The 25,531-nt window shown below is 42.8% G+C and overlaps 1 protein-coding gene across 8 annotated transcripts in view; it reads right to left on the reverse strand.

Moving 5' to 3' along the window:
• Positions 1-25,531, reverse strand: part of otud7a (OTU deubiquitinase 7A) — a 152,604-nt gene that overhangs the window by 38,522 nt on the left and 88,551 nt on the right. For all 8 annotated transcript variants that reach the window (XM_072552769.1, XM_072552766.1, XM_072552768.1 and 5 more), the window contains 3 exons: positions 21,721-21,822; positions 20,045-20,172; positions 4,436-4,548 (listed from right to left, as the gene is read on the reverse strand). In XM_072552769.1, coding sequence (XP_072408870.1) covers positions 4,436-4,548; positions 20,045-20,172; positions 21,721-21,822 — 343 coding nt within the window. The remainder of the gene's footprint in view (positions 1-4,435; positions 4,549-20,044; positions 20,173-21,720; positions 21,823-25,531) is intronic.

The following is a 25,531-nucleotide window of genomic DNA, read 5'->3' on the forward strand; positions in this document are numbered from 1 at the left end:
AAACTGTTCACAGTATTCCAGCTGTGGTCTAAATGAAAGCCCCAGCTCCATCAGCTTTCTCACTCAGACATCTCTAGCGATTTTATCTTCCACCTCCTGACTTACAGGTATTACTAGAATGATTTTTCAGTTTTCTATAGAGAAGACTAATGTTATTTCATTTGTCACTTAGACTCATAGAAATGTACACCACGGAAACAGACTCTTTGGTTCAACTCATCTATGCCGACCTGATATCCCAACCCAATCTAGTCCCACATGCCAGCACCTGGCCCATATCCTTCCACACCCTTCTTATTCATATACCCATCCAGATGTCTTTTAAATGTTGCAATTGTACTGGCCTCCATCACTTCCTCTGGTAGCTCATTCCATACACGTACCACCCTCTGAGAAAATGTTGCCCCTTAGATCTGTTTTATATCTTTCTGCCTTTGTCTATTTATCCTATCCATGCACCTCATGATTTTACAAACCTCTTTAAGGTCACCCCTCAGCCTCCAACCCTCCAGGAAAAACAACCCCAGTCTATCCAACCTCTCCCAAAGCTCAAGTCCTCCAACCCTGGCAACATCCTTGTAAATCTTGTCTGAACCCTTTCAAGTTTCACAACATCTTTCCAATAGGAAGGAGACCAGAACTGCACACAATATTCAAACAGTGGCCTAACCAATGTCCTGTACAGTTGCAACATGACCTCCCAACTCCTGTACTCAATACTCTGAACTATGAAGGAAAGCATACCAAACGCCTTCTTCACTATCCTATCTACCTGCGACTCCACTTTCAAGGAGCTTAACTTTCTTATTATTCAATAATAATTCCCCATTTTCCCTTTCTAGAGGCGCAACAGTCACTTTCTTTCCTTTGCAAATGTAGAAATTTGCCAGTTACAGGACCCCGATTACAATTCTTTGCTTTCCTACTTCATCTATTAGTACCAATGAGCAGCACAGCTTTAAAGAGACTGTTGGAAGGTGCTAAAAAAAAACTCTAAACTTCTGCTAGGTCTATCAACGTCTGCCTGCTTGTTGGCCAGAAATGTCCCCTCCAATCACACACCCATCTGACCAAATTCCTGCTCTCCTATTAACTGTGGCTAGCAATACAGCCTCTACTTGGTTTCAATGGCTTGCAAGATGTTCATGCCAGCAGTCAGGTGATAAGGTAAAATTGCTCCCATTTAACTTTTAACAAGAATTTAACATTAATACATAATCAACATATATGTTAACCATGATTCAGAGGACTTAATGTTGCCTCAAAATATTTGGATTCCAGTCCCCATTCAAAAGGCTTAAGCCCATCACCCAGGCTAAAACTCCAATGCTGCACTTTTAGACATGTCACCTTACAGATGAAATATTAAAATAAGGCACTGTTATCTTTAATTAGACATAAAAGATCCTATGGCAGTATTAGGAGTTCTCATGAGCTGCTACAAGTTTGTTCCTCAATGTCATCAATAGAAATGTGAGAGTTAGCTGCACAGAGCTTTGATGTTGTACTTACTTATATTACCACTGTTATTATACTTCAAAAGGATTTCATTTCTCATGATGTGGTTTAGAATGTCCGAAAGTTATGAGAAGTGCAAGATAAATGCAAGTATGTTTTTCTTTCAAAACTTAACATGGGGAAACTAAAATAACTCAATTTTACTCTTAACACCAGTATAAGTACTAGACTTTTTGATCATACTGAGCTCAGGATAGGATTAACCTAGGTTTATGATTCAGTGCGTATTTTCTATGAAATAAACCATTTACTACTTTTTGAATTGAAATAGATTTTTTTCATAAAACTAAATGGTCACTTCACAGGTTAAAATCAATAGAAATGCCAAAACATAACATACGTATGCCATTCTGTTCAACATTTTAGAAAAAATGGGTGGCACAGTGGTTAGCACTGCTGCCTCACAGCGCCAGAGATCCGGGTTCAATTCCCGCCTCAGGCGACTGACTGTGTGGAGTTTGCACATTCTCCCCGTGTCTGCGTGGGTTTCCTCCGGGTGCTCCGGTTTCCTCCCACAGTCCAAAGATGTGCAGGTTAGGTGAATTGGCCATGCTAAATTGTCCGTAGTGTTAGGTAAGGGGTAAATGTAGGGGTATGGGTGGGTTGCACTTTGGCGGGTCGGTGTGGAGTTGTTGGGCCGAAGGGCCTGTTTCCACACTGTAATGTAATGTAATGTAATCTAATCTAATCTAAAATGCAAAATATCATACTGCACCGGACAGAAGCAGGAGCCCCTATATTCGACTTCCAAACTGTGCTGTTGATTTAACTGGTCTCAGCTATGGCCACAGGAAAGGACACAGGAAATTAGTGAGATCTCCCTCACCTTGGAAATTGCATTTGTCAAAATATCTAGTAAGGATAAAACTGGTTTAGTCTTCTATGGTCAAATATCCCACCTAGCCTGAATTTTAAAATGGGCATTACAGAAGGTACTGGAGGATGGCTGGCACCTGTGGAGCTGTTAGCCAAGATGAGTCAGCATCTTTGACGGGGAGAAATAGAGAAAGAAAGAAAACAGAAACAATTGGGTGAAGAAAACAGAACACAATAGGTAATTAATTGGATCTCTAACTAACAATGATGTATGTATATACAATCTGCTTTTGCAAATAAAAAAAACTGATATTCATATCTTGAGGTCCCAAAAATTCACTTGAGACAGTTAAGTGTAGAACTAAATGTGATGTGTATTGCAACAGAGTAAGATTAAAGTGAAACAAAAATGGATGATGCAAAGACACCTACCCTAAACTATACAATGGTGAGCCACTATTGTCCACACCATGTTACAATACAATGAAACTCAGAATACACTAACCACAGCTAACAAAGCATACCTTTTCTTTTTCCTGTTTATTTTGCATTTATTTTGATATACTGTTCTGCTTTACCAGTAAACAATCAGAAGGGGACAAACACTTTCCCTAGTTGAACAGCCTGATCCTCACCATCTCAGCTCATACATGAAAAAGATAATTCAGGGAAAGTACAGAGGAAGACTGATCCCTGTGCAATTATAACCCAGCAGGAATCAATGAGGAAAGGTAAATAAATAAATAATGCTTGCATCCATAGCAATCTAGTCTGAAAGCAACATTATTGATAATTACTCAATTCCAGTTTACAGTTCTAATCTATTGCTTGATGTTATTGGTGGCTATTAGCTTTTCAACAGCTGGTATATGACATCCAGTTGGTGTGTCAGGACTATGCAAATGTAATGATGCCGTATTATATTCTAACATCTCAATCGAGCAAACAATGTGGGGAAAGATTTATTACTACAACTACAATACATCAATGAAGGTAAAATACTGAGAAAAGGGGAGCATCAAACTGTCCAATTAAATGTAGCTGCAGTGTTCCTTAGAGTTTACTTTGGCTCTTTTAGAATTAATAAGAACCATCTTACTAACCCTCAAATATTGTGCAATTATATCACAACACAAAACATTTTGAAACAAACTTTTATGATAATGTTAATTAAATCTTGGGACAGACTGGCTGAGGAGGGAAAAGCCTTACTTGCAAATGAAAATATACCATTCAAGTTTTGCTTGGTAAATTATAACATTAATTTAGTAATACATAAAGTGAGTTATCATAGTCCAAGACAACCACAGGACTGCTTCCTCATTTGAGAGAGATGACTGGCGGTGAGCTTAACCAGAGGGTCACCACGCTGCAGGTCAAGAGGGAACTTGAGAAGAAGGGGCCTTTATGGTGAACTCGGCTCATAGACCGATTAGCCTTTTTCATTTCAGACTAAATCTTCTCTGAACTGCTTCAAAAGCACTGACATGAGTGCAGTGACCAGTCGTGTGCCCAGTACTCCAGGTGCAGTGTTATCGATGCCTTGTACAACTTAAGTACTTGAAACACACTTTAATTTGAAATTATAATGAATGCATGCAAATCATTTAAGTTTAAAACTATTCAATGTAAACTTTGTTCATCGTGCTCTTTGCATTATGGTTTGAAAATTACTCCTTTTCACTCATCAGTGTAAGTGAAGTTAATGAAATAACCAATCCCACCAGTGGAGAAGCCTGGGATCTATTATAAATATTCTAAAGGTTTTGCTAAGTGACAGATTTGGTTACAAACAGGCCTAACAGCACCAAATCTAATCCTGACATTCAATTTGATGCTCCACTCTAAGTTGCAGCTTGAGCTTGCGTGTTTGGTCATTAATTTCATTCTATTTATATAATTCATCAATAATTGGTTACCATTGAACAACATAAATTAAGATCCTAAAAAAGTGAATTATAGTATGGAAATAAATCTTGTTTTTTTTAAGCTAAGTAAAAAAAACCTTAAGATTGGAAGCAGACTGAATATAAATAATTGGAACGTTACAATTGCAGACATGGAGTATGAACAGTCAAAGTCACCAAAGCAACCAACTTACCCACCACTGCTGCCTGTATTCTTACTGTAATGTGTGCGAGGCTCACTGGAAGCAAGCTTAAGGAGCTCATTCCACTCACGCTCCCACTCCTCTTCAGTGTAAACCAAACCAGACTAGTTTGCCAAGTAAGAAATAGACATATCACTTAAATATGAAGCCACATTTTAAATGTGCTTACATAACTGATTAAACAAACTATTAAGAAAACAAGGATTTAATAGTAATGTCACATCCTGTACTGACATGTTTACTCTGAATTCACCCAAATTACATAAGAGTCAATTTAGAAGCATGAAAAGCAATAAGCATAAGATTGGGCCTGTACAGCACATGCAGTTGCTTAATAAAAAATGTCTTTTACTTTATTGAAGACAGACTTCGCTCCGTGTTGGGAAAATCTGTAAAAGGCCTCAATTTTATTCCTATCCTGGACAATTAAACAACTAGATCAGCCAGAAGCAGAATTACACCTGCCCCATTCAAAGAAAGTCCACAAAGACACAACCTTTGCGGTATAAGGTCTCTTCCTGGACCTCTCCATCTCCATTTCCAGCAACTGACTCAACACGGACATTTACTTCAAACCCACCGACTCCCCCAGCTACCTGGACTACACTTCTTCCGACCCAACCCCCTGTAAAAAAACGCTACCCCTTACTCCCAATTCCTCCGCATCTGCTCTCAGGAGGACCAATTCCACCATAGAACATCCCAGATGGCCTCCTTAAAGGACCGCAAATTCCCCTTCCACGTGGTCAACGATGCCCTCCAGCATATCTCCTCCACTTCCCATACCTCCACCCATGAACCCCACACCTCCAATGGCTGGTCCTCACCTTCAACCTCACCAACATCCACCATTTCCACCATCAACAAGCAGACTCCACCACCAGAGATATATTTCCCTCCCCACTCCTATCTGCGTTCTGCAAAGTAATTTCCACTGTGACTCCCTTGTTAGGTCCATGCCCCCACCAGCTCACCCTCCACTCCAGGCACTTTCTCTTGTCACCTGTGTCCACACCTTCCCCTCACCTCCACCCAAGGCCCCAAAGCATCCATCCACATCTGGCAGAGATTTTCCTGCACCTCCAAAAACCTAATCTACTATCAAGAGTATGGTCCTGGAAACACACAGCAGGTCAGGCAGCATCCGAGTATCAGGAAAATCGACGTTTCGGGCAAAAGCCCTTCATCAGGAATTCCTGATGAAGGGCTTTTGCCCAAAAAGTCGATTTTCCTGCTCCTCAGATGCTGCCTGACCTGCTGTGCTTTTCCAGCACCACATTCTTGACTCTAAACTCCAGCATCTGCAGTACTCACTTTTGCCATCTACTGTGTCTGTTGCTCTTGATGTGGTGTCCTCTATACTGGGGCGACAGGACGGCAACTCACAGAATGTTTCAGAGACCATCTCTGGGACACACGCACTAAACAACCCCATCGCCCTGTGGCCAAACACTTCAAGTCCCCCTCCTAATCCAAGGACATGCAAGTCAGAGGCCTCTTCCACCACCAGATCCTCGCCACCTGGATGCCTGGAGGAAGAGCGTCTCATCTTCCACCTTGGGGACCCTCCAACCACATGGAATCAATGTTGATTTCACCAGTTTCCTCATCTCCCCTGCCCCCACCTTATCCAAGATCCAACCCTCCAACTCGCCACTGCCCTCTTGAACTGTGCTACCTGTCCAGCTTCCTTCCCACCTATCTGCTCCACCCTCCACTCTGACCTATCACCATACCACACCCTCCACCTTCATCTACCAATCACATTCCCAGCTACCTTCGCCCTAGCCCCTCCCATTTATCTCTCAGCCCCCTTGGGCCTCCCTCACATCCCTGAAGAGCTTATGCTTGAAATGTCGACTCCCCTGCTCCTTGGATGCTGCCTGACCGGCTGTGCTTTTCCAGCACCACACATTTTGACTCTGGCCTAAGTTTAATTTTGCTACTGTCAGTGCTTTGTCCCAGAACTTCTGTTATGGTGATGCAGTTGAAACATATAAATGGACACAGCAACAAAAGCAACATTATACAGGGTATATGTAGTTTTAGAGTCAGCTGTGTAAGTCTACAAATATTTTTCAGTAATTCTATATAATAGAATCAACAAAAAAGAAGTCCAAGCCCACTTAAAGAAAATGACAATACCACAAATTTGCCTCATTTTAGTGACAATCCCACTGAACTGTCAAGTTCAGAAAACCTTCTAACAAATTCTGAATTTTAGTTGACAAATGTAACTGAGGGCCTTGACAGGAAATGGCTGTGTTTCAGCAACATTGACATAAACTAACCACATTTTGTTCATCACAAAATCAAGCCATCAGGTTTTTGAGTTTCAAAGAAAGTTGAAATTTAGTCGGTAATACAAGTCCGGTTCACGCATCAAGTCTCGATTATATACAAAGAAACAAGCTTAAAACATGGATCAGAGTGATGTACAAATAAGAATCAACTTCAATGTGAACAGGAATATAAAGTCCATCTATTTTACAACATGAACATTCCTGTTAGATATTCAAAAAAAATTATTGCTCAATTAAAATAAAACCATTTTGAATGGAAAGTTCTCACAAATCCCTGATTGTCCTAAATCAATTAAGAATGTGGTCGGAACTTCTGAAATTAAGGCAGCAACAAGCCCAATTGTACCTTTTGTTTAAAGCAGGGAGAGATATTTGCATTTATAAAGTGCTTTATATGACCAAAATACCCAAAACCACATCACAACTAATTAAGTACTTCTGAGTCTAGTCAATGCAGCAATTTGTATAGAGTAAGATTCTATAACGAGCATTGTAATAACAATAAAATAACCTGTTTTTGAGATTAAAACTGAGTGATTATAAAGACTGGCAAGGACACTGGGGGATAATCCCACAGCTCTTCAAAACATATCGATATCCCTTACATTAACGCAAGAGGATAGTTAAGGCCTCAGTTGAACATCTCATCAGAGATAGTACAAAACACAGTAGCAAAGAAATTCCTACAAACTGCACGTGATGGGCAATCCTAGATAGAGACTTGAACCTGTAACTTTGTGATTCGGAAGCAAGATTGCTGCTAAGGGTGAAGTGACAAAAGTGTGCATTTAAAAATTGACAATAACTCATGCACCAGGCAATGACCGTCTCCAATAAGAGATAATCTAACTACCACCTCTTGGCATTACCATCGCTCAATCCCCCATAATCCTGGGGGTCATCATTGACCAGAAACTGAACTGGACTAGCTGTATTAAAGAAAATATGAGGTCAGAGGCTCGGAATCCGAGAGCAAAAACTCCTGACTCCCCCAAACTTACCCATCGTCCAGAAGGCACAAGTCAGGAGTGTGATGGAATACTCCCTACTTGCCTGGATGAGTTCAGCTCCAACAACACAAGATAATTACCACCATCCAGGACAAAGCAGCCACGTTCACATTCATTCCTTCCACCACTGACTAAGACTCAGTAGCAGTAGAGCATATTACCTACAAATGCACTTCAAAAATTCACCCAAGGCTCCTTCCAAACCAACAGCATTTACCATCTCAAGACACAACGGCAGCAGATACGTGGGAACACTACGACGTTAAGAGCTCCTCTCCAAACCACTCACCATCTTGACTTGAAAATATTTCACCATTCCTTCACTGTCACTCAGTCAAATCTTGGAACTCTCCCCCTAAAGGTGCACATACACCAAATGGACGGCAGCAATTCAAGAAGGCAATTCACCTCTACCTTCTCAAGGGCAAATAGAGCTAGGCTTCAAATGCTAGCTCAGCCACCAATGCCCACATCCCCTGAATGAATAAATAAAACACAGTTCTGTAGTTTAGTATTGAAATGAAACTGTCTGATTTTAGTCAGTTCCTGAAGCCCTTTGAAAGTCAATTCTAGCACGTAAGCAGTATTATCAGTTAGGTATGAGTCTTGAACATAATTATAGGAGGAGCTGTATCATTAAGTTGAGGAGAACATGAGTTAGAACTTCAACATAGATAAATGGGAGGTACCACATTTTGTAGCAAAAGTAGAAAGGCAGGTTTAACAACAGGTTTAAAAATAAAAGCTAAGCAGTAATGCTCTGGTTTGAAGGAACAGAATGGAGAAGGTATGTAAAAGTTGTTATGACATAAAGTAAACCCCTCTTAATTTAAACCAGCAACACAGAAAAGATTCACACCATGCAGTAATCTATTAAAATTCGCGAGATATCCCAAAAGTCTAATAAAAATTAACAACATTTTTAAAAGTCTAACAGTGAATAACTAACAACTCCTCTCTCTCTCTATCTTTTACCTTTCCCTCTACAATACTAGTTCGATAAAAACATCCTGATTACCATTTACAAAAAAATATAACCATGTTTCAAAACCAGTCAGCTTTGCAGATTTTCTCTCCAGGTCAGCCTCGATATTCTGCTGCCCAGGCTTCCTCCATACACAGGTATCTCTCAGAAAGCTCTTAAACTAGCAGTCTACATCTGTTGGTCTTTTGGCAGCTCTCCCTTCTGGCTAACTGTTCAAAATGTCTGATATTTATATCCCAAAACGTCAGATCATTTCATTGGTTTTAATATTATCAAACTGGATTGGAGTTTGGAATCTTGGAGCATAATTTCAACACATTGGCCGAATCTGAATTTGTTTTTTGGTCTCATAGCAACCCAGCTACTCCTTGCCCTTCGACCAAATGTTATACTGTTTTACATCTCTTGCAGTGACAAGAGAACCACATTTCTTGGTGTACACCTGGTGGAGAGTCTCACCTGGACCCTCAACACCAGCTCCATAGCCAAGAAAGCCCAGCAGCGTCTCTACTTTCTGTGTAGGCTGAGGAAAGTCCATCTCCCACCCCTCATTCTCAACACATTCTACACGGGGTTCATTGAGAGTACCCTGAGCTGCTGCATCACTGCTTGGTTTGGGAATTGCAGAGTCTTGGATCGCAAGACACTACAACGGATAGTGAAGACAGCTGACAGGTTCATTGGGGTCTCTCTGCCCTCCATTACAGACAGATCACACGCTGCATCCGAATGGCTCAGAGCATTGTGGAAGACCCCACACATCCCTCACTCAAATTCTTTTCCCTCCTGCCATCTGGCAGAAGATACCAACGCATTCAGTCTCTCATGACCAAGCCCAAGCCATCAGGCTCCTTAACACAATATGATCAGACACTTTCCCGTCTGAAAATTTTTGTATGACTTTGAATTGCTGCTAGAAAAAAAATCTATTATTTATCATTCTTCTATTACACTCTAACTTGTGTTTTGCACTTCTTATGCATTTTATGATATATACAATGTGTAGTTTCTGCTGTCCATATAGCACCCTCTGTCCTGGAGGAATGCTGTCTCATTTCTACTGTATCATTTGTATATGGTAGAAATGACAAATAAAAACTTCTCTCTCTCTCCAATGCCAGCACACCTTTCCTTAGATACAGGGCCCAAAAACTGCTCAAAATATTCCAAATATGGTCTTATACAGCCTGAGCAGTACATCTCCTCTCTTGGATTCCAGCTCTCTTGAAATTAATATGAACATTGCATTTGACTTCTTCACTAGCAACTGAACCCGCATGTCAACCTTAACAGAATCCTGAACCAGGACTCCCAACTTCCTTTGTGCTTCAGAGAGTCATAGAGATGTACAGCATAGAAACAGACCCTTCAATCCAACTCGTCCATGGCAACCAGATATCCTCAATTAATCTAGAGCCATTTGTCAACATTTGGCCCATAGCCCTCTATACCTTTCTTATTCATATACCCATCCAGACTGTTAAATGTTATAATTGTACCTGCCTTAACCACTTCCTCTGACAGCTCATTCTGTACATGCACCATCTTCTGCTTGAAAAACTTGCTCCTCTGGTCCCTTTTAAGTCTTTCCCCTCTCACCTTAAACCTATGCCCTCTAGTTATGAACTTCCCCACCTGGGGAAAAGACCTTAACTGTTCATTCTATCCATGCCCCTCATCATTTTATAAACCTCTGCTAAGGTCACCCCTCAGTCTCTGAAGTTCCAAGTAAAATAGCTCCAGCCTACTCAGCCTCTCCCTATAGCTCAACCATGGCAACATCCTTGTAAATTTTTTCTGAACCCTTTCAAGTTTCTCAACATCTTTCCTATAACAGGGAGACCAGACTGAATGCAGTATTCCAAAAGTGGCCTAATCAATGTCCTGCACAGCTGCAACATGACCTCCCAATTCCGAAACAGAATACAATGACCAATAAAGGCAAGTGTGCCAAATGCCTTCTTCACTATCCTGTTCGAACTACCTGGTCAGGTCCACACCCTCCTACGACCCACCCTCCCATTCTGGCACTTTCCCCTGCCACTGCAGGAACTGTAAAACCTGTGCCCACACCTCCTCCCTCACCTCTATCCAAGGCCCTAAAGGAGCCTTCCACATCCAAAGTTTCACCTGCACATCCAAAAATATCATTTATTGTATCCGGTGCTCCCGATGTGGTCTCCTCTACATTGGGGAGACTGGGCGCCTCCTAGCAGAGCGTTTTAGGGAACATCTCCGAGACACCCGCACCAATCAACCAAACCACCCCATGGCCCAACATTTCAACTCCCCCTCCCACTCTGCCGAGGACATGGAGGTCCTGGGCCTCCTTCACCGCCGCTCCCTCACCACCCGACGCCTGGAGGAAGAACGCCTCATCTTCCGCCTCGGAACACTTCAACCCCAGGGCATCAATGTGGACTTCAACAGCTTCCTCATTTCCCCTTCCCCCACCTCATCCTAGTTTCAAACTTCCAGCTCAGTAACTGTCTCCTTGACTTGTCTGGACTTGTCCGACCTGCCTATCTCCTTTTCCACCTATCCACTCCACCCTCTCCTCCTTGACCTATCACCTTCATCTCCTCCCCCACTCACCCATTGTACTCTATGCTACTCTCTCCCCACCCCCACCCTCCTCTAGCTTATCTCTCCACGCTTCAGGCTCACTGCCTTTATTCCTGGTGAAGGGCTTTTGCCCGAAACGTCGATTTCGCTGCTCGTTGGATGCTGCCTGAACTGCTGTGCTCTTCCAGCACCACTAATCCAGTATTCTTCACTATCCTGTCAACTTGTGACTCCACTTTCAAAGGACTGCAAACCTGCACTCCAAGATCGCTTAGTTCAGGAACATTCCCCAGGATCTTACCATTTCCAAAACCTTTCCTCTTTGGAAAAAAGCCTCTGCCTTTATTCTTCCTCACATTTTTCCACATTATATTCCAACTGCCACTTCTTTGCTCATTCACTTATCATGTCCAAGTCCTTCTGAAACCTCTCCACCTCCTCAACACTGTCCATCCACCTCGCTTTGTGTCATCAGTACAAAATGAGGTGCTGTTCTTCCAGGTTATGCTAAGCTTCACTGGAGCACTGCAGCAAACCTGAGATAGATCTGGACCAAGGAACAAGGTGGTGTGTTGAAATACCACTGTAAGAACAGCACCTCATTTTCTGTTTGGGGACCCTCCAGCTTTCTGGACTCAATATCAAGTTAAATAACTTTAGGATTTGAGCTCCCCCATGTCCTTACCCCACCCCGACACTCCGGGCCTTGTTATCTGCTATTACATGCAACCCATTGTCAGCCAATAACAGTCCCCAGTAATAGCTATGCACACTCCTAGCCATATTGTTATCCACTCCTTTGTCTGTTCAACTGATCTTCTCTCTCTTTGGGCTCTATACCTATGTGTCATTGACACCTTACACTCCCTCCCCCTCCCCCTCCCCCTCCCCCCCCCCCCCCCCCCCCCCAACCCCCCCAAACCTACCTTCTACATATAAACTGACAAGTTCTGAGGTAGGGAGACTCGACCCGAAATGTTAATTCTGATTGCTTTCCACAGATGCTGCCAGACCTGCTGAGCTTTTCCAGCAATTGTTGATTTTATGCTTTCTCTTTAGTGATGCCCACAACATTGACCTCAGACCCCTGACTCTCGAAGTTCTGGGATGCTGCTAGTGTCTTCCACTGTGAAAACAGAGGTAAAATACCTACTGAGTTACTCTGCCATTTCTTTGTTCCCTATTACTACTTCACCAGACTCATTTTCCTGCAGTCCAATGTCTCGCTTTTACCTTGCAGGTAACTAAAAAATCTGTTGCAATCTTCTTACATTTTACTAGCTAGCTTACTCCCATAGATCATTATCTCCCATTTCACTGCTTTTTTTTGTCCTCTACTTGCTTTTAAAAGCCTCGCAATCCTCTGGCTTTGCATTAATCTTCACCACATTGCATATTTTTTTTTACTTTAATGCTGCCTCTGACTTCTTTCATCAGTCATGGTTGCCTCAGACTCCCCTTAGTATGCTGCTTCTTCCTTGGGGTGAATTTCTGCTGTGCCTCCTAAATTACCCCCAGAAGCTCCTACCATTGCTCCTCCACCATCTTCCCTGCTTGGCTTCCTGTCTAATCAACTAGGTAAAAACAATGACTGCAGATGTTGGAAACCAGATTCTGGAATAGTGGTGCTGGAAAAGCACAGCAGTTTAGGCAGCATCCGAGGAGCAGGAAAAATTGACGTTTCGGGCAAAAGCCCTTCATCAGGAATACAGACAGAGTGCCTGAAGGGAGGGTGAAGGTGGGGAGAAAGTAGCATAGAGTAATCAACTCTGGCCAGTTCCTCCCTCCTGACTTTGTAGTTACCTTAATTGTAATACCATTACCATCTGATTCAGTCTTCTCTCTCACACACAGCAGGGTGAATTCTATCACATTATGGTCACTGCCCCTAGGAATTCTTTCACCTTAAACTCTCTAATCTAGTCTGCCTCATTATACATCACCAAATCCAGAGTTGCCTGTACTCTAGTGGGCTTTACCACAAAGTATTCCAAAAAAAAATCTCAGATCTCACAAAAACTTTTTCTTGAAATCTGCTACTAACTTGACTTTCTCAGTCCACCTGCATATTGAGGTGCTCCATGATGATTGTATTCGTGCCTTTCTTACACGTCTTTTCTATTTCCTGATTTATTTTCTTCTCCACATCCTGACCACTGTTAGGAGGCCTGCACACAACTCCCATCATGGTCTTTTCTCCTTTGCAGTTCAAGTTTACCCACACAGATTCCATTCCTTCCAAATCAATAGCTCTTGTTATTGATTTAATTTCATTCTGACAAACAAGGCAACAGTGCCCCATCTGCTTGTCTATTTAATAAGACATATATCCTTGGTTATTTAGTTCCCAACCCTGATCGCCCTGTAGCCATATCTCGGACAACAACATCATACCTGCCAATTTGTGTTACAAGCTCATCTACCTTGTTTCGTATACTGTGTGCAATGAAGTACTTTTTGTCCTTTACATAAATGATTTGCAAGGCTTGTGAAGGTTTGTAGCTCAGGTTGAGGTTTAGGGTGTAGGTTTGCTTGCTGAGCTGTAGGTTTGATATACAGACGTTTCACTTGGAGGTCGCCACTGATGATGTTACCTAGCCAGATAATGAAACATCTGGATATCAAACCTACAGCTCAGCGAGCAAACCTACACCCTAAACCTCAACCTGAGCTACAAACCTTCACAAACCTTGTGAAAACCTATGGGCGCAACATGCTACAACTGGCCCGAAGATGGGAAAGGAATGCCATCCAAGACAGTTCCACCCGCGAACAACTGTACTTCCTGCATGAATGTTTAAGAAAACAAGTACTGCCAAAATGTCTCCAATATAAACTGCTGATAAAAACACCTCAAGCCAGAAATTTAACAGAACAAAACAGCCGCAGAATGCTCCGAGAACTAATCAATGACGCCCACCACAGACTCCGAAAATACAACCGAGAAATTGCGTGCCAAAAACCGTTATTCAAACAAGCATCAAGAATGGACAGATGCGGTAGAACGAGCCAAGGGCTTCACTTGGAGGTCGCCACTGATGATGTTACCTAGCCAGGTAACGAAACGTCTGGATATCAAACCTACAGCTCAGCGAGCAAACCTACACCCCATAAATGATTTGGATGCGAGCATAACAGGTACAGTTAGTAAGTTTGCAGATGACACCAAAATTGGAGGTGTAGTGGACAGTGAAGAGGGTTACCTCAGATTACAACAGGATCTGGACCAGATGGGCCAATGGGCTGAGAAGTGGCAGATGGGGTTTAATTCAGATAAATGCGAGGTGCTGCATTATGGGAAAGCAAATCTTAGCAGGACTTATACACTTAATGGTGAGGTCCTAGGGAGTGTTGCTGAACAAAGAGACCTTGGAGTGCAGGTTCATAGCTCCTTGAAAGTGGAGTCGCAGGTAGATAGGATAGTGAAGGCGGCATTTGGTATGCTTTTCTTTATTGGTCAGAGTATTGAGTACAGGAGTTGGGAGGTCATGTTGTGGCTATACAGACAATTGGTTAGGCAACTGTTGGAATATCGCGTACAATTCTGGTCTCCTTCTCTCGGAAAGATGTTGTGAAACTTGAAAGGGTTCAGAAAAGATTTACAAGGATGTTGCCAGGGTTGGAGGATCTGAGCTACAGAGAGAGACTGAACAGGCTGGGGTTGTTTTCCCTGGAGCGTCAGAGGCTGAGGGGTGACCTTATAGAGGTTTACAAAATTATGAGGGGCATGGATAGGATAAATAGGCAAAGTCTTTTCCCTGGGGTCGGGGAGTCCAGAACTAGAGGGCATAGGTTTAGGGAGAGAGGGGAAAGATATAAAAGAGACTTAAGGGCAACCTTTTGATGCAGAGGGTGGTACATGTATGGAATGAGCTGCCAGAGGAAGTGGTGAAGGCTGGTACAATTGCAACATTTAAGAGGCATTTGGATGGGTATATGAATAGAAAGGCTTTGGAGGGATATGGGCCGGGTGCTGCCAGGTGGGACTAGATTGGGTTGGGATATCTGGTCGGCATGGACGGGTTGGACCGAAGGGTCTGTTTCCATGCTGTACATCTCTATGACTCTAAGTACAACAGCCTCAGTCCTGCATGGACTGCACCCCCCCCCACCCCCACCCCCATTATCATTGTCGTCTGTTCATCTGATTTACCTGAACTCAGATTCCTGACCCTTTCTATTCTCTGTGTTACTACTTGTTGCGAAACTTGAACCTTTGCTTAGCCCTTCCCCCTTTAACTTTTTGCATAATTTTCCAAGCAAATGAAGCCTCCACACACTATTTAGTTTCAAGTCTCATCCACAGCTCTTCTCATGCAATTGGCCAGAACTTTGGTTCCAGCATAATTCAGGTGGAGCCTATCCCATCGCAACAGCTGCCCCCTTCCCCAGTACAAGTACCAACATCCCACGAATTTGAGTCCATTTCTCACACACTAATCTTTGAGCCATGTTTACTACTTTACTTTTGTTGGCCCTGTGCCAATTTGTGACTCAGACAGTAATCCAGAGATTACCATCTTTTTGGTTCAGTTTTTAAATTTAGCCCCGAGTTACTCATATTCCCTCAGCAGACTCTCTTTCCTCATATCATTGGTATCTACATGGATTATGAAAACTGGATATTTCCCCTCCCACTACAAACTCCTCTACAGAGGGATAGATATCCTGAACCCTGACACCAGGCAGGCAACACAGCCAATTGGGTCTCTTGGCTACAGAGAACAGTATCTATTCCCTTGACTATACAATTCCCGATTACAACTTCATTTCTCTTGTCTCTCCTTCATGAATGGCTCTCTATATTATGATGCTGTGTTCAATTTGCTCATCCTCCATACAGCCAGAATCTCATCCACACAGAGAGCAAAAATCTCAAATCTGTCAGACAGATCTGGGACTGAGGCTCTAGATCCTTCTACTTGCCTCGCTCATAGTTATAACATTCTGTCCCTGACAGAATGAAATTTAAGCTCTTTAATCTAAGGGGTGCAAATGCCACCTGAAACATAGCTTCCAGGTAATTCTCCCCTTTTTATTGCATCGTAGTGTTTGAAGTTCAGACTCCAGCTCAACAGCCAGAGCCAGAGATCCTCAAACAACCAACACTTGCTACAGATAGAGTCACTACAAACCACACTGGGTTCCAACAGCTCCCATGTCATGCAATTATAAAACATTACCCTGCCTGACATTCCTGTTTTAAAATTACTTGATTCTTGATTTGATTTTTAAAAGTTTCATACTGGTCTTTCAATTTGCAGCCTACAAATTTTGCCCTCATTTCCCTTCAATCTGGAAGTAACCTGTATAGATAGCCAAATTAGGAACTATCACCAATTGATGAACTTGTAGTTTATAGAGTCATAAAGATGTACAACATGGAAACAGATGCTTCGGTCCAACTTGCCCATGCCAACCAGATATCCCAACCCAATCGAGCCCCACCTGCCAGCACCTGGCCCATTCCTTCTAAACCCTTCCTATTCATATTCCCATCCAGATGCCTTTTAAATGTTGCAATTGTACTAGCCTCCACACCACTTCCTTGGTCAGCTCATTCCATACATGTATCACCCTCTGTATGAAAAAGTTGCCCCTTATGTTTCTTTTATATCTTTCCCTTCTCACGCTAAACCTATGTCCTGTCATTCTGGAGTCTCCCACCTCAGGGAAAAGACTTTGATCAGGTCCTGGGGATTTATGCACCTTTACACATTTTAAGACATCCAGCACCTCCTCCTCTGTAATCTGGACATTTTTCAAGATATCACCATCTATTTTCCCACATTCTGTATCTTCCATAGTCTTCTTTATAGTAAACACGGATGCAAAATACTCATGTTGTACCTCCCACACCTCCTGTGGTTCCACACTTAGGTGGCCTTGTTGATCTTTGAGGAGACCTATTCTCTCCTTTGTCACGGTCTTGTCCTTAATGTATTTGTAAAAACCCTTTGGATTCTCCTATTTGCCTAAGCTACTTCATGTTCCTTTTTGGCACTCCTAATTTCCCTCTTAAGTAAACTCCTACTGCCTTTATACTCTTCTAACGATTCAATCGATTTCTACTGTCTATACCTGACATATGCTGCCTTCTTTTTCTTAACCAAAACCTCAATTTCTCTAGTCATGCAGCGTTCCATACACCTACCAGCCTTTCTTTTCACCCTAACAGGAACATACTGTCTCTGGACTCTATCTCATTTTTGAAGATTTCCTGTTTTCCAGCCATCCCTTTACCTGCGAACATCTACCCCCAATCAACTTATGAAAGTTCTTGCCTAATACCGTCAAAATTGGCCTTCCTCCAATTTAGAACTTCAACTTTTAGATCTGGTCTATCTTTTTCCATCACTATTTTAAAACTAATAGAATTATGGTCGCTGGCCCCAAAGTGCTCCCTCACTGACACCTCAGTCACCTGTCTTGCCTTATTTCCCAAGAGTAGGTCAAGTTTTGCACCTTCTCTAGTAGGTACATCCACATACTGAATCAGAGAATTGTCTTGTATGCACTTAACAAATTCCTCTCCATCTAAACCCTTAAAACGATTGCAGTCCCAGTCTGTGTTTGGAAAGTTGAAATCCCCCACGATTTACACCTTATTATTCTTACAGATAACTGAGAGCTCCTTCTGAATTTATTTTCTAATTTCCCATTGACTATTGGGGGAGGGTGGTCTATAGCACAATCCCAGTAAGGTGATCTTCGTTTTCTTATTTCTCAGATCCATTCAAATAACTTCCCTGAACGTATTCCCAGGAATAATTCTCCCTAAGTACAGCTGGAATGCTATTCCTTATTAAAAATGCCACTCCCCCGCCTCTCCTGCCCTCTTTCTACCTTTCTGATAGTATTTGTATCCTGGAAGATTAAACTGCCAGTCCTGTCCATCCCTGAGCCATCTCTGTAATTGTATGATATCCCACTCCTATGTTCCTCGACATGCCTGTCTCGGTTAGGCTTCTTGCATTGAATTAAATGTAGTTTAATTTATCAATCCTACCTCATTCTCTGCTTTGTTCCTGTCTGCCCCAACTGTTTGACTTGCTCCTTTTCTCAATCGTACTAGTCTCAAACTGATCTCTATCCTCACTATCAAGCTGTGATGTCACTCTTTTGTGCTGGGTCCCTGACTGTGGGTTTTAATTTATCCTGTTTAAAAATAAACCTACAAACGCAGAGCCAAAAACAAATGCAAGCAAAGAGTACCTCTTTCTCTGTGCAATGAATTCCCTCAGAGTCCAAGTTCTGCCAACTATACCCTCACTGAGTCCCACTCTAGATGGAATCCCTCCTTCTGGACTATGTGAAGCTTCCTGATCATGCCCCTTCAACAAGACCTTTCTTAAGCAGAGCTGAGCTAAGATGCTCACACTAGTTAATCTTCAACTTATTATAATAGTAACTTTAACAAACTAAAATGTTCCATGGTGTTTCCACAGGAATGTAATAAAATAATACATGACATTGAACCAAAAAGGAGCTATTAGTTCAGATGATCAAAAGTTTAGTCAAAAGATAGGTTTGTAAGAAATGCAGTACAGAGGCAGTGAGACATAGGAATGAATTCCACAGTTTAGCGCCTAGGCAACTAAGAGCACACTCACCAGTGATGGCGTGATTATAATGGGGAATACTCAGTGAGGTAGAATGATGACAGTTCAGATAACTTACAGCATTGTGGAGCAATAAAAGCAAGAGGGAAGGGCAAAGATACTGAGAAATTTGAAACCAAGAATGAGATCTTTAAAATCAAAACCTGGACGATATACATGATTTGATGCAAGTTAGGACATTGATACAGGATTACATCAAACTTATGGATGTAGAATACAGGATATCTGCAAAGAATGTATGCAAAGTATGAAGGTAACATGCATCAATGAAGATTTCAGAAACAGATGAGCAAAGGTGGAAAAAGGCAGTCTTGGAGAAGGCACAAATACAAGGTCAGAAGTCATCAGTCAAATATGATATTCAGGATTTACAATTTATCGAAAAGACAGGAGGTGGGCAGAGAGGGCGGAGTTGCCTTGATAGTCAAGAATGAAATTAAATCTTTGGCACTGAATGACAGAGGGTCAGATGATGTGGAGTCTGTGTGGGTGGAGTTGAGGAATCACAAAGGCAAAAAAAAAATGGGAGTCATGTACAGACCTCCCAGCAGTGGTCAGGACCAGGGGCGCAAGGTGTACCAGGATGTAGATAGGGCATGTCAGAAAGGCAAAGTCATGGTGATCATGGGGAAAAGCAGTGATTCAAAGAAAGCAACTCATTTTTCAGCTCATTTGAAGAAAGCTTCAAGAGCAGTAAATTCTGTCCAAATAAGCAGTGCCTCATTCCCAGGAGCAAATATAAACAAAACAAAAAGACATTAATCACAATTTTCATAAAACATTTATTGAAGCTACCCGCAAGCTTAAAAATTAAATTCAATTTCAAACCCAAAGATCCGAAAATGGATCTGTCATGGACATGTAAACTGCTGAAGTATGTGAACTGGAGCTATCTGAGATTGTTTAGTCTTTAATGTAATAACATACTGCACAGAACTACATTTGAGACCAAAAATATGACACTGCAGTGAAGAAAGTAGAATGTCTTACTCTATTGTAAGCAAGACTCATTCAACTGCATGTTATTTTCAAATGCCCTGTTTTACTTTGTACCTTATGGCTGCACTGTTGGTTAAAATTACAATGTTAGTAACAGGTCCATTTTGTATACCAACCTCCTTATTTTGCTGTGTCTGTTGCCATCTCCACCGTCGCTTCAATGCATCTCTTTCGGTGCTGTTTTTCATCATAGTATAAAGAGCTTTACGAAGAATCAGGTCTCTATCATGGAAACCCCACATACCTCAAACACAAACAGAATTCAGAACAATCTCACAGTTGTAGCAATATGTTATAATTCTGTCCGGCATGTCACTTAATTGACAAAGATGGAAACAGGTCTCAGGTTGTTTCAGTGAGAGCGATAGAGAGTGAAAGCGAGTCAGAGCGAGGGGAAAGAGAGAGAGAGGGAGTGGAGGGAAAGAGACAGAGAGTGAGACGAAACAGAAGGGGGAGAAGAGAAAGAGGGAGAAAAGAGGGAGGGAGGAGGTGCGAGAGAGAGAGCAGAAGGGGAAAGAGAGAAAGGGAGAGGGAGGTAAGAGTGAGTGAGTGAGTGAAAGAGATGAGAGGCAAGAAGGGAAAAGGTGGGGGGGGAAGAGGACTGGGAAGAGAGTGAGGGAAAGAGAGAGGGGTGAAGGCAGAAGAGGGCGGGGGGGACAGATGGGGGGATGGAGGTGGGTGACAGATGGGAGGGACAGAGGAGGGAACAGTGGGGACAGGAGAATGGAGGCAGCGGGGTGACGCGGGAATGGGCAGGAGCAGAAGGGGTGAAACAGGGGAGGAAGGGGGGGGGTGGAAGGGGGAACAGAGTTGGAGGGGAATGGGGGACAGGCGGAAGGGAGGATAGAGAGGGGGAGGACGGGAGGACCGAGGGAGGGCAGAGACGGGGAAAGAGAATGGGGTGGGGAAAGAGAGTGGGGGGAGAAGGCGGGACACGAGGGGATGGGGACAGAAAGTAGAGAGGGAAGGGAAAAGAGAAGAGAAGAGAGAGGGGGAGGGAAGAGAAGAGAGAGGGGGAGGGAAGAGAAGAGAGAGGGGGAGGGAAGAGAAGAGAGAGGGGGAGGGAAGAGAAGAGAGAGGGGGAGGGAAGAGAAGAGAGAGGGGGAGGGAAGAGAAGAGAGAGGGGGAGGGAAGAGAAGAGAGAGGGGGAGGGAAGAGAAGAGAGAGGGGGAGGGAAGAGAAGAGAAGAGAAGAGAAGAGAAGAGAAGAGAAGAGAAGAGAAGAGAAGAGAAGAGAAGAGAAGTGAAGAGAAGAGAAGAGAAGAGAAGAGAGAGGGGGTGGGAAGGGGTGGAAAGCTGGGGAGTGGGAGGAAGGGCCTGGAAAGGGGGCATGGGGATGAGAGTTGTGAGGGAGCGAGAGTGGGCGGGGGGGGGGGGGCGAGTGGATTGGGGATGGGAGAAAGATTCCGGGGCGGGGCAGGGAGGACTCAAGAGTGCAGGGGGAGGGGAGTGAGGGGGCGCAAGAGGGCTGGGGGTGGCGAGAGTGCAGGGAGGGGCAAAAGTGCAGCACGTGAGATGGGGGTGAATGAGACAGGCCAAGCGAGACGACGGGGGGGGGGGGGGGGGGGGGGGGCACGCGAGAAGGACCTGGCAAGGAGAAAGAGAAATAGAGTTGCTTCCAGTTTGTTTTTATCGGAAGAAATCTTGAAATCTTGTCATGCAATTCCTTGAAGTTAGCCACTTGGAATTTGAATTTCTGCACCTAAGTTATGTATCTGTCGGGACATTATTTATGCCAAACATTTGAACAAACTGCAACAAAATAAACTGGTTATACTTTACATGTACATTACCTAAGGAGGCTGCATGTAAGAGACAGTTTCCATCTCCTGTTGTTGCTAGTGGGAGAAGCCGTTTGCAACTTGAACAAACAACAGACCACCAATTTAGTCGACCTGGAAAATTAAAAGTCAGTTTGTAAATAGCATGGTAACAGTGATGTCACTGGTTATCTGTTGAAGTTTACAGAGTTTCAGGGTGCACAATATTAAACTACTTATTTTTAATTGGTGGCATAAATTCCCATTTATCGCTTAATTTGGCAGCTTATCATCGCACCTTTATGGCAGCAACATTGAAGGGAGTGATAGAAAAGACACATCTTAAGGTCATATTGCAATTAAACAGTCAAGATACAAACCAAACTAGGTGAATGCTCAATGTCAATGTCATTTTTCCAGATGTGGAGTTCACTGGTTTACACTAATTCATCAGAGCACCAGGGAACCAGATTCCAGCCTTGGGTGACTGGTTGTGGAGTTTGTATGTTCTCCCAGTGTCTGTGCAGGTTTTTGCTGGCTATTCCGGGTTCCTCCCACAGTCCAAAGATGTGCAGGTTAGATGAATTGGCCATGTTAATGCAGGATTATGGGGATAGAGTGGGGGCCTGGGTCTGAGTAGAATTAGCTTCAGAGGGTTGGTGCAGACTTGATGGGCTGAATGGTCTCTTTCCACACTGTAGGAATTCCAGAGGTTCGGACAAAAAAATAACATGCAATTTAATTACAGTTTCTCCTGGAAACATGTTTATTTTCATATGGATATACCTAGTCTTCACGTATAAGCCTAAAAGCTGAACATCAGTAAACTATATTGACTGTAATCAAAATTGATGTTTGACTGACATCACCAGAGAGGTTAATCCTGCCCTTAGTAAACAGCCATACAGACAATTTCCTGCAAAGGTCTGTGTTTAGCAGAAATCACAGTGGAGTGTAAGAACTCTTGTCTAATTCCAAGCTAGCCCATGTGCATTTCAATGAGGTGGTGAACTGTAGGATCTCACTACCCTTCCAGCAAGGATGAGCTAACTAACAACACCATGGTAGACCTTGGGGCATTCTGGTCTTTATGGCTTAGAAGGTTGGCCCCTTTACCAAGCAAGGACTGCAGATGCTGGAGGTCAGAGTCAAGAGTGTGGTGTTGGAAAAGCACAGGTCAGGCAGCATCCAAGAAGCAGGAGAGTAGACATTTCAGGCAAAAGCCCTCCGTTCAGGAATGCTGCCTGACCTGCTTTGCTTTCCCAGCACCACACTCCCACTCCTTTACTAAGCAGTCCATTAAGGAAGCCATCCAATCAAGACACATTACTTGAATAAAAATACTAGCATTCCATATGAAAGTGTGGCATAGCATCATAGTGATTACAAAAGTGGTTACACAGCAACTCCTACCATAACTGAAGCACTAATGAAATTTAGTGCAAATGTTCATTATATCCATTCTGGCTGTACATGTCCAGTTTCTCATTTTAATTATATGCTGCAAATATTGTGTAAGGTCATACTGTGTGTCATGGCAGTGACACAGCTAGGAAATAAATTCATTACATTACATTAATGTTCATTACATTAATTTTATATTGCATTCACAAATCTGTATCGAAATATTTAACTGGCAATCAAGATGGTAAATGCATTATACAAGCTACAAAAGATATTTTACCATGTCTTTTTCCCAATTCTGGTCAATTCTCGTTAATATCTTGAAAAGTTTGATCAGTCATCACTAATCTTCTAAATTCTACAAATTGTCTATTAAAATTAATCCTTGGAAACTAGGTAAATTCTGATGGAACACCTGTGCACAAAGTCACTATATAGTCCCCATAATTCCTAACATGGCATATGGTGTGGTGACAGAATCACTGTCACTATCCTAGAGCAATCTAACTGGTGGTCCCTGTTGTTGTAACAAAACCTCCACCTCTTTGCTTTTTTCAGTACTCAAGGTGAAAAAAAAAGCATCCATGAACCTTTGATGACTTTCTATTTTCATGGCATTGTAACCACGAATACATCAATCACCATTTGCCTGCCCCAGTCCAGTATTAGCATCAGTTGGGATTGTGACATCATGTAACGTTTTGGAAAGAATTCTGAGGGATAGGATTCATGACTATTTGGCAAAGCATAGTGTCATTAAAGGCAGTCAGCAAGGCTTTGTGAGGGGCAGGTCATGTCTCACAAATCTTACTGAGTTCTTTGAGGTGGTGTCAAGACAGGTCAATGATGGTCGAGCAGTGGATGTGGTGTATATGGACTTCAGCAAGGCATTTGATAAGGTTCTCATTCATAAAGTCAGGAAGTATGGGATACAGGGAGATTTGGCTATCTGGATTCAGAATTGGCTGGCTGACAGAAGGCAGAGAGTAGCTGTAGATGGAAGGTATTCTGCCTGAAGGTCAGTGTTAAGTGGGGTCCCGCAGGGCTCTGTTCTTGGGCCTCTGATCTTTGTAGTTTTTATAAATGACTTGGATGAGGAGGTTGAGGGGTGGGTTAGTAAATTTGCAGATGACACAAAGGTTGGAGGTTCGTTGATAGTATCGACGGCTACTGCAGGCTGCAGCGTGATATAGACAAGATGCAGAGCTGGGCTGAGAATTGGCAGATGGAGTTCAACCTGGATAAATACAAAGTGATGCATTTTGGAAGGTTGAACTCGAATGCTGAATATAGGATTAAAGACAGGATTCTTGGCAGTGTGGAGGAACAGAGGGATCTGAGTGTGCAAGTTCATAGATCCCTCAAAGTTTTCACCCAAGCGGATAGGGTTGTTAAGAAAGCATATGGTGTTTTGGCTTTCATTAACAGGGGGATCGAGTTTAAGAGCCGCGAGTTTTTGCTGCAGCTCTACAAGTGAGACCACATTTGGAATATTGTGTCCAGTTCTGGTTGCCCTACTATGGGAAAGATAGAGGTTTTGGAGAGAGTGCAAAGAAGGTTTACCAGGATGCTGCCTGGATTGGAGGGCATGTCTTATGAAGAAAGGTTGACTAAGCTCAGACTTTTCTCTCTGGAGAGAAGGAGGAAGAGAGGAGACCTGATCGAGGTGTACAAAACAATGAGTGGAATAGATAGAGTCAATAGCCAGAGACTTTTCCACAGGGTAGGATTAACTGGTACAAGGAGTCATAGTTTGAAAACATTGGGAGGAAGGTATAAAGGAGACGTCAGAGGTAGGATCTTTACGCATAGAGTTGTGAATGTATGGAATGCATTGCCAGTTGTGGTGGTGGAAGCAGAGTCATTGGGGACATTTAAGCGACTGGTCGGCATGCACGTGGATAGAGTGAATTGAGGGGTGCATAGGTTAAGTTACTATACTTTACATTAGGATTAAACCTCAGCACAACATCGTGGGCCAAAGGGCCTGTTCTGTGCTGTATTTTTCTATGTTCTGTTTTCTTTCAGCAAGCCAATTACTGATCCAAACTGCTATGTCTCTCACAATACCATTCCTCTGCATTTTGTATAATAGCCTACTGTGGGGAACCTTATTGAATGCCTTGTTGAAACCCATATACATCACAACAACCGGTTTACTCTCAGTTTGGTCATTTTGTCAAAAAACTCAATAAGATTCGTTAGGCACGACCTACCCTTCACAAAACTGTGCTGACTGTCCCTGATCAGATTATTCTTTTCTAGATGATTATGAATCCTCTCTCTTATAACCTTTTCCAACACTTTACCAACAACTGACGTGAGACTCACTGCTCTGTAAAGGGTTGTCTCTACTACCCTTTTTGAACAAGGGAACCACATTTGCTATCCTCCAGTCCTCAGACACGATTCCTGTAGTCAATGATGATTTGAAGATCAA

This window comes from Chiloscyllium punctatum, chromosome 33, assembly GCF_047496795.1.
Source record: "Chiloscyllium punctatum isolate Juve2018m chromosome 33, sChiPun1.3, whole genome shotgun sequence".
NCBI classification, from domain to species: domain Eukaryota; kingdom Metazoa; phylum Chordata; class Chondrichthyes; order Orectolobiformes; family Hemiscylliidae; genus Chiloscyllium; species Chiloscyllium punctatum.